The following is a 13,962-nucleotide window of genomic DNA, read 5'->3' as shown; positions in this document are numbered from 1 at the left end:
CCAGATAAAAGATTATTTGAATAATCAGAAATGATTATGGTTTTTAGTTAACCTAAAACATAGATGAGAAAATTAGAATGTTACATAACAAATAAAAAAGGACTGTTGTACTGAAAAGTATGGCACTACTTGGTTGGGGCTCCTTTTGCATAAATCTATGAATGCAGTGAAGCATTCAACTCATCTTCCTCTCAAGTCTCTGTGGATTTAAAGTCAGGTTAGTTTGGTTCTCATTGACCCAAATATACAAAAAGAAAACTTCATTCGTCTTTTGTAAAATTCTGCATCGTTAAAACTTTATCAAGCTGCTTTTTATTGTAATCTCAAGGCACTGGATGGTTCAAAAATACATTATAATTTGAAGAACAGGCATACAGTTGTTTTGTAAAAATAGCCAACTTTATATTGTACTTGGAAAGGTTTACAAACAGGATGATCTGCACATAACTTTCAGTTACACCCAATAGCAGAAGCAGAGCTCCAACCCGTTTAAGGACAAAAGAGCGAGAAACAAAAAACAAAATAATCACACTGACAAAAGACAAGGACCGAGCATCCCATTCATTCTATTCAGTGCACAAAGCACTTTTGAAACCGAGCAATCTTTCACATTAACATGGCAAATGTCTTAACATTATATTTTACATATTAACAAAGAGCAGGAGTCGAATCTATCGAGTTGAGGGATTAAAACTAACCTTCAATTTTTGAAACTTCAAGCAGATGTAAAAGAACCGTGTTGCCAATCAAAGCTTTAATAAACAAAAGATGGCATGTTACACACAAAAACCTTTGTATAAAATAAGATGGTAAAGGAAAAAAATATACCAAAACTGACTGCGATTCTCATTTACATATAAACATTGATTTGGTCGACAAACAACCGAGTGCCAGGGTTCTTCCTATCGCCCCAAATTCTCTTTCCAAACAATTTCAAATACTTGAAAAGAAAATCATTCATGAAGAAGCATCCTCGCGCCTCTGAGCTTGTTCTTTTTACGCTGCAGGTGATTTAGTCGCACATTTCCTCTGGCAGCTCATGGGGGTTCAGAATGCCAGGCACAGACATCTGCAGCTTGTGTTTCTCCTCCTGGGCTTGGCGAAGAGCCGATTCCCGCTCCTCCAGGAACAGGTCCGTCGTGTCCTCACCAGCAAACTCCTGTTAGACCACCAGAGATGAAGATCAGAACCGCTCAAGTACAGCTGCTAGATCAGAAGAGCAGGCTACTGGAATCCAGTAAATTATTTTATTTTGCTTTTATACTTTCACAATTTTCTTTCCAACTGGATTTTAGTTATAACTTGCCAATAGATAACTATATTAATAGTGTTTTGTTTCTAAAGAGAGTACAATTGGCATGTTTCAGTAGACAATCTAAACCCAAAAAGAATTGGTCTGAAACTGGTTTTGAATTAGATGTTACAATGTTGATGCAATTTGAAGTTGTTTTCATCTTCCCATATTCAACTAAAAAGAAAAGGAAACATCCACTTCATTTATTAATGCAGCTTTTAGTATTCCAGAGCTATAATTTATGTTTCGATGTATCAAAAAAACAAACAACAAAATAGTACAAAGTTTGGCTTTAAAACTGTAAAGCTTCTAATAAAACCTATATGCAAAATTGAACTTAAAAGCTGAATAAGTCAAACATACAGTATATTGTGACAGATGGAATAAAAGAACATATGTCTCAATTTTCAATAATTTCACTGAACGATCCAGAACCGCTCAGCATTCTGGGAGATGTAGGCAGAGGAAAAGCTTTAGCTGCTCCACCTCTCACAACCATACTCTTAAAAGTATTTTTGACACTTTAAGAAAATCATATTTGTGTAGACTAATAGGTACACACTGTTTTATTTTACCCATTTATGTTTGAATTTATTTAGCTTTTGCTTTTTTACTTTATTTATTCTACTTTGTAGATTTTAAGCAAAGTTGGTGGAATCAACTAACTTGCTCGCTCTTTGGTTACCTAGAAACCTGCTGAGTAACTTGTGGTTACCTAGCAACTACTGAGCAACTTTCACAGCAGCAGTTTAATAGTTCACCACTGCTTAAAATTAAAAAGATATCTGGGTGAAGTGAAAGGAGAAAATTATTACAAGTAATTAAGTAATCACATTAAACCCCAATACAATATTAAAGCTTTTAGCTTTAACAAGAGAAAATACAAAAAAATGTTCCAAGGGTCTAAATACTTTTGGTAGACGCAGCTTTCACTGACCTTGATCTGCACAAGGAAGTCCCTTAGGTGCTCCTTGAAGGCTGGGATGTCCTGATTCAGGCTGAACAGACCGGTCACAAACACCTTCACCTGGGCACTGCACACACATTTCATCAGGTTCAAGTGAAAAACATTTCCAAGAGGAACAAAACAATGCGTTTATCTTGTTGTAACATGTTCTTTACAGTTTATCTGACATTTTATCCAAGTATATCTATTAAAAACTATCCTATCACAGTAATGAATGCACTTAGCGATGCAAAAGCCAAATTTAGATTTCAACTTGAAAGAAAAAAATATAGAATTTAACAGAAAATGTGAGAAATACAAAAGAGAATTTATTTTATTTAATTTATTGTGAGGGAACGCAAAAGAAAAAAAAAAATACATTATCATGTCGCCAAATTGATTCCAGAGGAGCTGGTACCTTCTGAATGACAATATAATTTTATTTCCTTTTCCCAGTCTAACCGTGTTTATTTCACATCCTAATGGTCAGACACCAGCATGTGCAGCAGAGTTGTGATTATTTGGTTTCTTACTCTTGTAAATGAGGGAAGGCCATCTTAAGCAGGTTGGCGATGTATTCCTGAACATGCAGCTGGTTGTTGGTGGGGTTGGTGGTGCTCAGAGCAACACTGACTTTCCCTTCTTCCACCAAGTTAAACATGTAGGCCAAGATGGTGGCATGCATGGTCAGACCTACAGACAGAAAGAAGCAGCTCATCAGTTACAGAAACACATAAAAACATGTCATCTTATCCTGAATGAACTGTGTAATAGGTTTATGCAAGTAATCAAATCTTAATATGAGGAAAACTTTACATTGAAAACCCATCAGAAAGTGTAGGAACATATATCAAGGTCAGCCTCATTTACCTGCGGTGTGTGACGTATCAGTGACCACAGAAAAGATGTGCTGCAAGATATCACAGAAGTAGGTCTGGTAGAAGCTCTGTGCTGCTGCCTCTTCTGCAGAAACATTCTGCAGGAGCGTGAGGAGGATCTGCAGGCCTGGAGGCGATCAAACAAGCAAAGCTTTACCAGCAGACAGTGTTACCATTCATCTGAGAACAAAAATCCATCACTAAAAATGACAAATGCAGATCCATCTTTTAATAATTTACAGATGAAGAATATGACAGAATAATAAACAAAAAAGCAATAACCCAAGCTGAGTTATCATTAAGTTGTCTACATTTATGTGTTTTTTTCAGGGAAACCCAAAGTAGAGAAGGCTTTTTTTGTGTGTGTTTCTTGGGACTAATTTTCTGTGACCTCTCACTGCAACTCAAATATGATACAAATGGATCCGACCTATTCGGGTTGTTGATCCAGCTGGAGAATTTTTATTTTTAATTGAGGCAAAATTATTGAGGTCAAATTAAAATCTTTGACCTTTGAGAATGTGTTACTGCAATATCGTGCCTTTACCATTATATTACTTGAAAATGGTCTCAAAACAACAATTTTATCATTCATTGTAATATTTGGGAGAATTTATCATCCAGGATAATTAATTGTGACAGGCCTACCTGTGTCAGCCACGTTCCTCATGGTGTGCTTGAAAGCCCAGATGATGGAGTCCAGAATCAGTTTGAACTGGGCTGGAGCAATGGCCAGGAAGGCTGGGAAACACTGGGAGGTGGCAGCTTGGAGCAGGTAGAAGAAATGAGTTCGGTGCTCCGGGAATTCTTCAAAGTTCTGACAGCAAAGGAGAAAACCAGAACAGAGCTGAGGTCAGCACAGTTTCCAACAGAACTGAGCTCAGAGCATGAATCCTCTGCAGACCTTGTTGATCATGTTTAAAGTGCACTCAAAGACTGCATCGAAGATCTTCGGGATCTCGCTTGTGATGTGAACTCCCAACTTGTTGACTATAGTTGCCATGGTGCTGAGGACTTCAGGTTCTCTTGCAGCCGGGACGTTCCTCTGGTAATCGATGAGCACGGCCTCCAGCAGGGGGGGCACAAAGTTCTCTCCCACCTTAACCACAGACCAACAAACATCTTTAGTGTTTTCAGTTCAACTTCTCATTCATTTAAGTGCATCTTATTTGTATATATTTTGAAACACTTGTCTATTTTACTGTGCCATATTGCATTATTCCAATCTTTCAGATTAAATAAAGTTATGTAATCTGTTACTGATTTGTATTGCGACTTAAAGAGAAGTGCAGGTGAAATGTCATCAGGGAGAAAAACCAAAAAAAGCCGTAACTGTAAAACCTCATTTAAACACTGTTTTAATGAACCCGCGAGACAGATATAAAACTCCCAGAATGCATTGCAGGGTGACATTCAGGGGTGTTCCCCATTATAACCAAAACCAGAATACAGGAGACTTGCAAGATATGGCTATTTCCAATGGGAGAAAACATTTCTTCCCAAGAATCCAAATATGTTTTAGCTTTTTAAGAAACTATTTACATCCTAAATAGGCAGAAGTTTACATTTTCACTGAAGCTAAATATATCTGCTTTGACTTTAAGCCCCACATGGGGTTTTGGAAGTAACTTCTACATGAAAATATGCTAAAATAAAACAGCTCCATAGCTAACAGCTCTAAATGCAAACTTTTGGTACCTGTGTAAAGATAAGACACCAAAATATGTTTTTCCTGTGTCAGCACTGTTATAAATGCTACCGTGCCTGATTTATTAGTGATAAATATGGTACATTTTAAGTTTTTTTTAAAGCCTCGTCTAAATACTTATCTAAATAAATAGTTCAACACTATGAATAACCTAAAAGGACAAGAGAAAACATCAGACTTATGTCTGCACTTTTAACAAAACTTCAGCAAATTTCATCAGGTGCGTTTAAATGGCTGTAAAACCAGAAGTATTTGTGTGAAACTAATTTGGAGGATTGTTTTGGAAAGGGCTTCTCAAAAATGTCTCACTTATTTAGAGGCCAAGTTTAAATACATCCGTTTTAAGCAGGTTCATCCTGCTTAAAAACTTAGTTTTCTAAATACATAAAATTTACATTTGGTAGGGTTTTTACACACTTTTTGCTAAAATACAGTTTTGCTATTGCGATAGGCTCTGTGTTCTTAGACAGAAAATGTTGAGTTAAACATTTAGAACAATGCCTTTCTATATAAACTGTGTTATAAGAAAGGGGAAAAAAACTAATTAACAAAAGGTCGCTCCGAGGAAACAAAGGGCAGCCTCACCATCTGAGGGTCACTGGAGCGACTGACCCAGCCTGAAATCAGCTTGAGCGTCTCCCTCTTTACTGTCCTCATGCTCCTTATCAAAGGCTGCTTTGTCACCATCTCGCCTACACAGACGTGAGAAAAACAAACAGTTTGAATGAATCACCAATACCAAATATAAATACCAAAAACATGAGAACAAAGGTTAGTGAAAGTCAGCTGACCATTGGTCTGGACGGCCGAGGAAATGTTTTCACTGAGACATTTGTAGACGTTGAGCATGTCCAGATAAATTCGACCCAGCTGGACAACAAAGGGATGTCCGACAGCTTTACAGGCCCGAACGTTGGTCTTCAAGATGCTGCCGAGCTGGCGCACCGTCTCTGCATCCTTCAGAATGTCCACATTCTGCAGCAGAATACAGATTTTAGATGCAGCACACACTGCGACATAGAACCCTTAATAAAAATGATTTCCTGGTGTTGTTCTCACCTTGGTGGCTTGCTGGATTATGCTGTCCCAAACCTGGTTAGGGAGCAGCATATACTTCTCTATCAGAAGCTCCTGAACCGCCTGGTCTGTCTGAGCGCCGATCATGTAGCCCACGGCCTCATAAAACGTGTGAACCTGCAGACAACGCAAAGGAAGGTTTAACTCAGTGTTCCTGTATGTCTTTATTCACATTGTTGGTGTAAAATGCTTTTAGACTGACCTGCTGAGGCTGCAGGTCGCAGATGATTGTGTTGATGTTGTTGAGAATCTCGTCGATGAAGGGCATCACCTCGCCCACCTGAACCTGAACAAAATGGCGGCGGCACTTCTGAGCGATCTTGATGAACGTGTCACAAGCCATATCCTGGACGCCATCATGAGTCTCTGCAGCGAAAGAGCGTTAAAAAAAGAAAAAAGAAAGAAAGAAAAATTAATTCAAATGTTAAATCACACAGAAGCAACAATGTTGTCTTCATACTTTAAAGGGATCCACAATTAGTTGCAACAGTAAGACTATTTGAAAAACATTAATTTAATATGTAAAAACACTGTAGGCTGTTTAGTTTTTATAAATATTAAAAAAATGTTACAAACTTGTGCGATACGTAACATTACGCACTTTAAATTTAAACTAGAGTGAACGCAAATACAAGGCAACGCAGAAATGATGAGGGGGAATAAAGATGAAGACCAAACAAAGGAAGAAAAGAGATTCAACCAAAGAAGCTGCCATTTGTGCGGCTGCTGCTTGGAAACGCTAATCCGACAGGAAGCTCCAGTTTCTAACTGGACCTGTGTAAAGTTAGAATCAAAATCTAAATATTTTCTCAAACATATTAGAACAGAGCGTTACAAAGGGTTAACGATGTTACATCGTCACTTAAAAATATCCATTTATAATCTTTCCATTTTTTTGATTGTTAGCTCATGCTAATATAGTAAAACAGTACATCACAAGCAGATCATGTCTGTTTATTTCTTACATCTTGTTTATCACGGCACATAAAAGCTTTGACATTTTGCAGGTCTCTGCCTCCACAACTTTGACTTCTTTTATTTGTTTGTTTATAAGCTACAGTCCACTATAACCTCATCATAGGCCCACCATGCATTGCGCAAGTGAAAGGGAAAAAAAATGGCAACCTCCAGTTTTTGGTGGTGAAAAATAAAGATCTGCACTTTTTTTTTTTAAAGTAATTATGAGACATATTATGAGCCAACATGATCACCTGGTCGTGGACACTTTTAAAATCTAACAATAAATATGCAACTTGGTATAAAACGCCATTTTGACTCACCGTGCATGAACTCAAACAGTTTGTTGACAACGGTCTTGAGGAACTTCCAGTGAGCTCGCAGGAAACGGGGATACTGACCCACGATGTACATGATGTTAGACGCTATTATAGCCTTATTATCTTTACCCCTTTTCTGCTCACATAAGCCAAGCAGGTCCTGCACAGATAGAGTTACAAATGCTGTCAACAACTGGTAACAACATTATGTAGTTATTACTAAACAAGAGTTTCTTCACTGCATCCTACCTTAATGACAGTAACCAGGAACCTCTTTTCGTCCTCCTCATGCATCGCCCCGCTTATAGATCCGATGGCCCAGCAGAGCATGTTCAGGTTCCTCCATGACCACTCGGTGCCGTTCACCTGGTTGTGGAGCTTCTCTGTCATGATTCGCTCAGTGTCTGCGTAGTCCAGATGTGTCAGATACACTGCGGAGATTCAGACACAGGAAGAAATAAATAAAAACAACAACACTGTGTGACAGGATGCAGACTTGATTGAAGGTATCTGCAGGTTCTCAGCAATTGAAATGTAAGACTTTAAGACCTTAATGTCACTGTGAATGAAATTTATGACTGAAAAAATATAAATATAGGGGATTGTTGGGGGAGCTTGCTGCATATTGATATTTATGCTATGCTTGCATAAATATCAAGCCTAGCAAAAACTCTGAACCCAGCTTGGTGTCCACGAAAGAGGAGCTAGCTAGCTAGCAAAGGTATATTAGCAGCAAGTTACTGGTAGCCTCACAGAACGCAGTGAAAATGTCTGCAAGTGACTCAAACTTTTCCCTGACAGAAAGACTCTGGCATAAAATAAAAAAATAAAGAAAAATATTAAAAACTACTTTTTAATGAATTTGAGACATGACAAGGCCTTAGTTTAAGACTAAAAAAGTAATTCTGTACACATTTTGTTGTGAGTATAATAAAACTTAGTAGCCCTAAGTGACAGTGAAAAAATATGGCAGCAATAAACGAAAAAAAAAAAAAATCAAAAAGGCGCTTTCTCCTTGCATACTAGAAAAACATTTCGATAGCTACATTAATACTGCTAAGATGAAGAGCAACAACATTAGTTTTGACCATCAAATGTCTAACTACTCACCAAGAGTTTCTCTCATGTTCTTGTACAAATTGATGGCGTCTGTGTCTTTCATGAACTCTCTGACCACCTCGCCCTGATCATTCTCCACCACCAGCACCTCCTCTGGTTTGGCCATGCGGCTCACCATCAGCAAACGCACCTGCAGGAGGAAACGGACTGATGTCAGCAATCTGTGACTGCCTTCGACTCATTCAAGTGGCTCAATGAGCTGTTTAATACATGCACATGTTATGTACAACAAAACATCTATGTAGTGGTAAATAGAAACATGATCAAATAAAATAGGATTTAATGCTTCTAAAATATGATTGCCATCAGAGTAATAAGGTGAAGCTCACCTGGGACAGCACAGGCAGGTAAAGATGTCTTCGAGGAGGAACATCAGACAGCAGAGGAGTACTTGAGGTGGAGAATGGGCTTTCTCTGTACAGTTCTGCTGCCAAGTGGTTCCAGTACTCAAGGCAGATCTTAAAGATCTCAGTCTCCTCCACCTCCGATACCAACAGCATGTAGTGCAGGGCCTGGAGAACAGAAAGAGTTGGAGGAAGAAATTAAGAGAGAATACTTCACTGAATCCTTAATCTCTTTGGATAGTCAAACAGCAAAGACAAAAAACTAGAAAAAGCCTTTACAGGGTTTGCTGGAATTAATTTTTTCTAAGTAGGGCTGCACAATGTGTAAATATTACAATATCAGGTAAAATATACCAGTTTTCTTCTTACTCTATTTGAATTTTAGCATTTTTGTCATGTCACTTATATCTGGTGTGAGCTTTTAGCATAAACATTACAACATAAGAAACTCTTAACATATATTTCCCAACAACTACTGCACTCCAAACAGTCCTTTGCGATATGAATATTGTGCATACTGATATTGTAAAGATTATATATTTGTAATATATTGTGCAGCCTTAGTTTTATGCACTGGGAAAATGTGTTGCTTTGGTTCAAGTAAAATCTGGAGGCCACGAGCAACAAAACTTAAAAAATAAAGAAATAAAACCTGTAGTTTGAAGGTTAGTCCCCATTTAGCAGAGGGAGATTTCTCTTAACCACAATATAGCAGAACTAATGTGAATCATACCATTGAGCTTATGTTTTCATTAAAATAAAACCAGGGAAGGGAATAAAAAAAATCTAGTTTCTTTTTAAGAACAGAAAGGGTTCAGCTTTTCTACCTCCATGAGTGTCTCACGCAGGTTGGGTCGTTTCTCGATCAGCTGCCCGTGTTCTTTCAGGAACGTGCAGAGAAACAGACTCAGGTTCTGGATGAAATTCTGCTCATCGTCTTTCCCATTGGAATACGCCACTTTGATGTTAGTATTCAGTGGCAGCATCTACGCAAGCAAAGTCACAAGCTTTCACTTTGGCTGTAAAACAACCAGTCAGTGAACAGCAACATGGTCAAACTGGCGCTAACCTGTTTGAGCTGGCTCATGGTGAGGGTGAACAGGTTGACAAACTGCTCCTCGTACTGATTGACGCTCACTCCAGCAATCTCTGTCAGACATTTCAGCGTCACGTTGCGAAACATGGGAACATTCAGGAACTAAAGGAGTAAAGAAGGAAAAGGTCACACTGAGACACATCACCTGACCCAGGGGAAAGTTGAATTTCCTCGTTCATGTTGGCTGGTTTACCTTGTAGACCAGAGTGCTGATGAGTTTGGTCTCAAATATGTATCCTAAAGGAATCCAATTTAGAAAACGCAGGAGAGTCTCCAGAGTGGCGTGGACCAGAGGTGCATTTTGGGAGTTTTCCTTCACAGAAAAAACAACAGAGGAACAATCAGTGATTATTCTGAAAGAAACTAAACAAATAAAAATACTGAAGTCTCCAGACTTTTGACAGTCTTACCATTACAAACTGGCACAGCTGGAATATTTGAGAAAACTCATTGCACATGCTAAAAAGAGAGAGAGAAAAAGCCTTCTTAAAGACAGTAGGATTAATAATTTAAGATAAAGAAGTAACCTTACAATAAATAGTACTGATATTATCCAAACAATCAACAGTTTAATAATCAGCAAAACTTTGACAGAATACAATTTTATCCTTAAGACTATAAATGGCTAAACAATAAATAACCCTACAAAATTCAACAAGGCTTATTGAATAAAAATGTAGATTGACATTTTGTCATTATCATTAGATAAACCCCAGCTTTTTTAATAACTACAACTTGAAATGCAGTTTTCAAGCCTAGGATTAAACATTTGTTCATCCGTTTTCTTTTTCTGAACCAATAGCTAAAGTATTTAAAGGACTCCCCACTTTAAATGATTTTTTAAAATCAGTAACCTGTCTTTGAGGTGTTTGGCCTTCACTTGTGTCATCTGGCCACTGGAGAAGTCGAACACTTCTTCACTGAGGAGCTTCAGGATGATCATGTTGTTCTGACAGAGGCTCTCGCTGGTCCGACTGGCGCCAACAATATCACTGATGAAGGTGGGCCAGTGTTTGGGCCATTCTTGTTTCAAGATCTAAATAGACCAAAACAAAGAGTCGACTTCCATCAACATTCTACGCTTGTTAGTTATTGTGTCTGCCCATAGATTTGAAATCATTACCTGTACGAGAATCATGTTGAGCTTTGAAATATACACCCCTTCTTTCTGCAAAACAAATGTCAAAATTGCATAATTAATAATGAGAGAAAGACTGATATGTTTTGTGTGTAAAAGTTCAAGATTTTACTATGACAACGTTACCTCCATGTTTGCAGGATCAGAAGAAGTCTTGATAATCAATCCAACAACATACTTTTTGATTCCTGGAAAAGTCACATATTATTAGCAGATGCTCACCAAACAAACGCAGACATAACTTGTGTTCTAGATCTAAACAAACATCAGAGGTGGTCAAGTCCATTATAGTGCCTAAACTGCATTTATTCAACATCAGAAGTAAAATTTACCTTCACACTGATTTCTTGGGAGAATCTTCCAGCGTGTTTTGATGACCGCCTCCAGAATCTGCAGTGCATAGTACTGAGGAAAACGGAGAGATATGACTTTATACCAGGTCTAAAACCATGAGATCCAGTAAATAGCGAACAAAGGAAGTAACACAAAGCAGATTTTCATTACCTAAAATGTTCAGAAAGTAAAATCTGCACACAATTTCCACCTTTTGTTTGGTATCCCCTTTTACAATTAATAGATAATCATGAGCCATTGCTATAAAATACAGATAATTGAGGAAATTGGGCTCTTGAAGGGCACATTCCACAAAACCCACAAACATAAAAATGCAAAAATAAACCAGTAAAAACACTGAAATTAGCATGGGAAAGAGTACTGGAGAATACATTTTAACACTGGGCAGAAAAAAATTTAACATATTATTGTAAATGTCCCCTTTACAAAAATCTAAATATTTTAAGTTCATACTTTAGTCTTCATATTTTGAGAGAATTCCAGAATGGTGTCAACCCTCGTCCACGCATCAGGATGGTCCTTCAGGTTTGTTAGCACTTCTTGAGCCACTCTTTGCTACACAAAACAAAAAAAATGATTAATATTAGATTGGAAATGCAGTAATCAGCTCTGGTTGTTTTATTACCACGTCAAATTCTGTGAAAAAATTTTTATTGATCAAGTCTGCATAAGAACCGTGTTATTCATCCCACACAAAGGCAACACTGACAGAAGAAAATGACCCTCACCTGGTTACCGATGTCATGGTACATAGAGTTGACAACACTGTCCAACAGGTTGATGTCCAGTTTCTGATTGAAGTCCAGCAGCTGTCTGGCTGGATGATCGGCCAACATGGTCATTTCAGCTGGCATAGAGCTTCCTGTGCAGATTAGGAAAATCTATATTAGACAAAGACTGGCAAAACCTCAGTTTCACCTTCACAGTGCTAAAAGACAAAATACATGCATTTATATTTACGAGTGGAATTTAGAATAAAATATATATGTGTATATATGTAAAACTTGGAGGAGGAAGAGATCAACTCAATCTTCTTTCTCAAGTCTTAAAAGACATGTTGCAATCCAAAAGCAAACACAATGAAGCGTAAAAGAGACGAAAAGGTAAATGTTGTAGCACTTTGTGGGTTGAGTGACTAAAGTAGCGACATTTGACAGTCAAATGATTAAATGGCCTAATGGGAAACGGCGCCCCCGTCTGGCAGCACAGGAACAGAAACGTATCTACGAAAACCCAAAGCATAGACGTGTTTTATAGAATAAAAATAGTTTAACCAGGAAAAAGGGTCGCTTAAACTCTAGCCGCATTTCTTTGACTTTTCTATTTATCGCGGCATAACAAGAAATAAATCAAAAAGTTTTATTATGAAACTCGCGGATGCTAATATTAGCCCACGCGAGCTCAACTATTTAGCTAGGCTTTGCTCGGGATTTACTTACCTGGTATGTGCAGTCCACTTGTCGTAAAACTTGCGTGATGTTACTGAATGTAGCTAGAGCCCGGAATGCTAAGCGTCTTAATACTTTGAAAAGTATGTAGCGTTATCTCATTGCAACCACTGATGCTACACTGCAGCTAGCACTTGCTAGCTAAAGGCTAACGCTAGCTTTCGTAGATCAACGCCTAGTTAAAAATGGCTTTCCGCGGTATCCTTCGACTTACTTTAAAACTACCAGTATCGCAGTCTTTCTTTTCCTCAGTCAATATGAAAAAGAAGCCGCTTTTCAGCTATCGGCAACTACATCCGGCTGTAACAGCTAGTACCCCTGCTAATGGAAAAGTCATTGATGATTTAGGTCTGCTGGCTAATAAATCGTTGAGCTAAGCTAACAGCAACAATTTCACGGAGTCACAGTTGGAGCGATATTCCGAGTCATAATCACGAAGTGAAATAGTCTAATTTTATTTCTTTTCCAATTTGCACATTGTACGACAGCAGAGATGTTTTAGGTCGTGGAAAAGTGCTCTTCCTCTAAGCTCATGCTTCCAACTGCAGACCGGTTAGAACCGGTTGAGACCGGGCTATTCATTCTCGGTCTTTCGGCCCACCGCGCGCCGCGTAAAATTTGGATCATGCTCCCGCCCACTAACCACGCGATTGGCTCCTTTGCTATTAACGTCACACTGTGCGTCACACGGGGCGGAGTTGCTCATCTGTCGCTCGTAAATTCTTTATATGGTGCGACATGAGCAAGAGCTTACCAAGAAGTGAAGATTTGCTAGTGCACTGCTCAACATGTGATACATTTATATTAATTTTTCTTTTCTAAACTGTATATATATAATAAATGTGAATTTTATCTAAAATCAAAACGTGTAAGGATACTTACTAAAATTAGTATATGATTTGAACCAAATATGTATTTACTGTAATCCTTATAGGACGTTTTATATCGCTCGAAATGGTTGTAAAGTTGGAAATTAGTCATTCTTTGTTGAAGAGCATGAATACATTTTGGAATATTTGAAATGTCATAAATAGCAATGGGTGATTATCATAGTGTTACCAGGAAATCAAAACCTAAAAAAATATTAGGAAACCACCAACTTCAGAGTTAAATTTAGTTTGTTTTTTTTAACAGATACTAAATATTAATCTTATGTTACATATGAGACTTTATCTTGCTATGTTGCTTTATTTTTCAAAATTGTTTTATGTTGTTAAATCTACAACTGGGGACATTCACTGCAAATTAGCTATGGTTATAAATGTTACACCGTTTTTGTTTAT

The 13,962-nt window shown here is 37.9% G+C and overlaps 1 protein-coding gene across 1 annotated transcript; it reads right to left on the bottom strand.

Moving 5' to 3' along the window:
- Positions 1–293: 293 nt before the first annotated feature.
- On the bottom strand, positions 294–13,282 carry LOC102233053 (exportin-1). The gene is made up of 25 exons (XM_005797471.2): positions 12,671–13,282; positions 11,960–12,093; positions 11,685–11,786; positions 11,210–11,282; positions 11,004–11,065; positions 10,863–10,907; positions 10,594–10,775; positions 10,150–10,198; positions 9,933–10,052; positions 9,713–9,841; positions 9,471–9,629; positions 8,629–8,811; positions 8,291–8,429; positions 7,430–7,611; positions 7,184–7,340; positions 6,106–6,269; positions 5,886–6,020; positions 5,618–5,801; positions 5,412–5,518; positions 4,023–4,217; positions 3,767–3,935; positions 3,111–3,245; positions 2,774–2,933; positions 2,232–2,328; positions 294–1,159 (listed from the first exon to the last, which is right to left on the bottom strand). The coding sequence occupies exons 2-25, from the start codon at positions 12,083–12,085 to the stop codon at positions 1,013–1,015; spliced, it is 3,201 nt and encodes a 1,066-aa protein (XP_005797528.1). The 5' UTR covers positions 12,086–12,093; positions 12,671–13,282; the 3' UTR covers positions 294–1,012.
- Between the last annotated feature and the right edge of the window lie 680 nt (positions 13,283–13,962).

Source organism: Xiphophorus maculatus, chromosome 5, assembly GCF_002775205.1.
Source record: "Xiphophorus maculatus strain JP 163 A chromosome 5, X_maculatus-5.0-male, whole genome shotgun sequence".
Classification (NCBI taxonomy): domain Eukaryota; kingdom Metazoa; phylum Chordata; class Actinopteri; order Cyprinodontiformes; family Poeciliidae; genus Xiphophorus; species Xiphophorus maculatus.
This window is presented reverse-complemented; position numbering and strand designations above follow the sequence as displayed.

Excerpts from the sequence above, each read along its gene's own strand:
- LOC102233053 (XM_005797471.2), bottom strand. The coding sequence starts at position 12,085 with ATGCCAGCTGAAATGACCATGTTGGCCGATCATCCAGCCAGACAGCTG. Across the intron at positions 11,787-11,959 it reads ACCATGACATCGGTAACCAG|CAAAGAGTGGCTCAAGAAGT; the intron begins GTGAGGGTCATT and ends TGTTTTGTGTAG. Across the intron at positions 4,218-5,411 it reads GCTCCAGTGACCCTCAGATG|GTGGGAGAGAACTTTGTGCC; the intron begins GTGAGGCTGCCC and ends TCTGTGGTTAAG.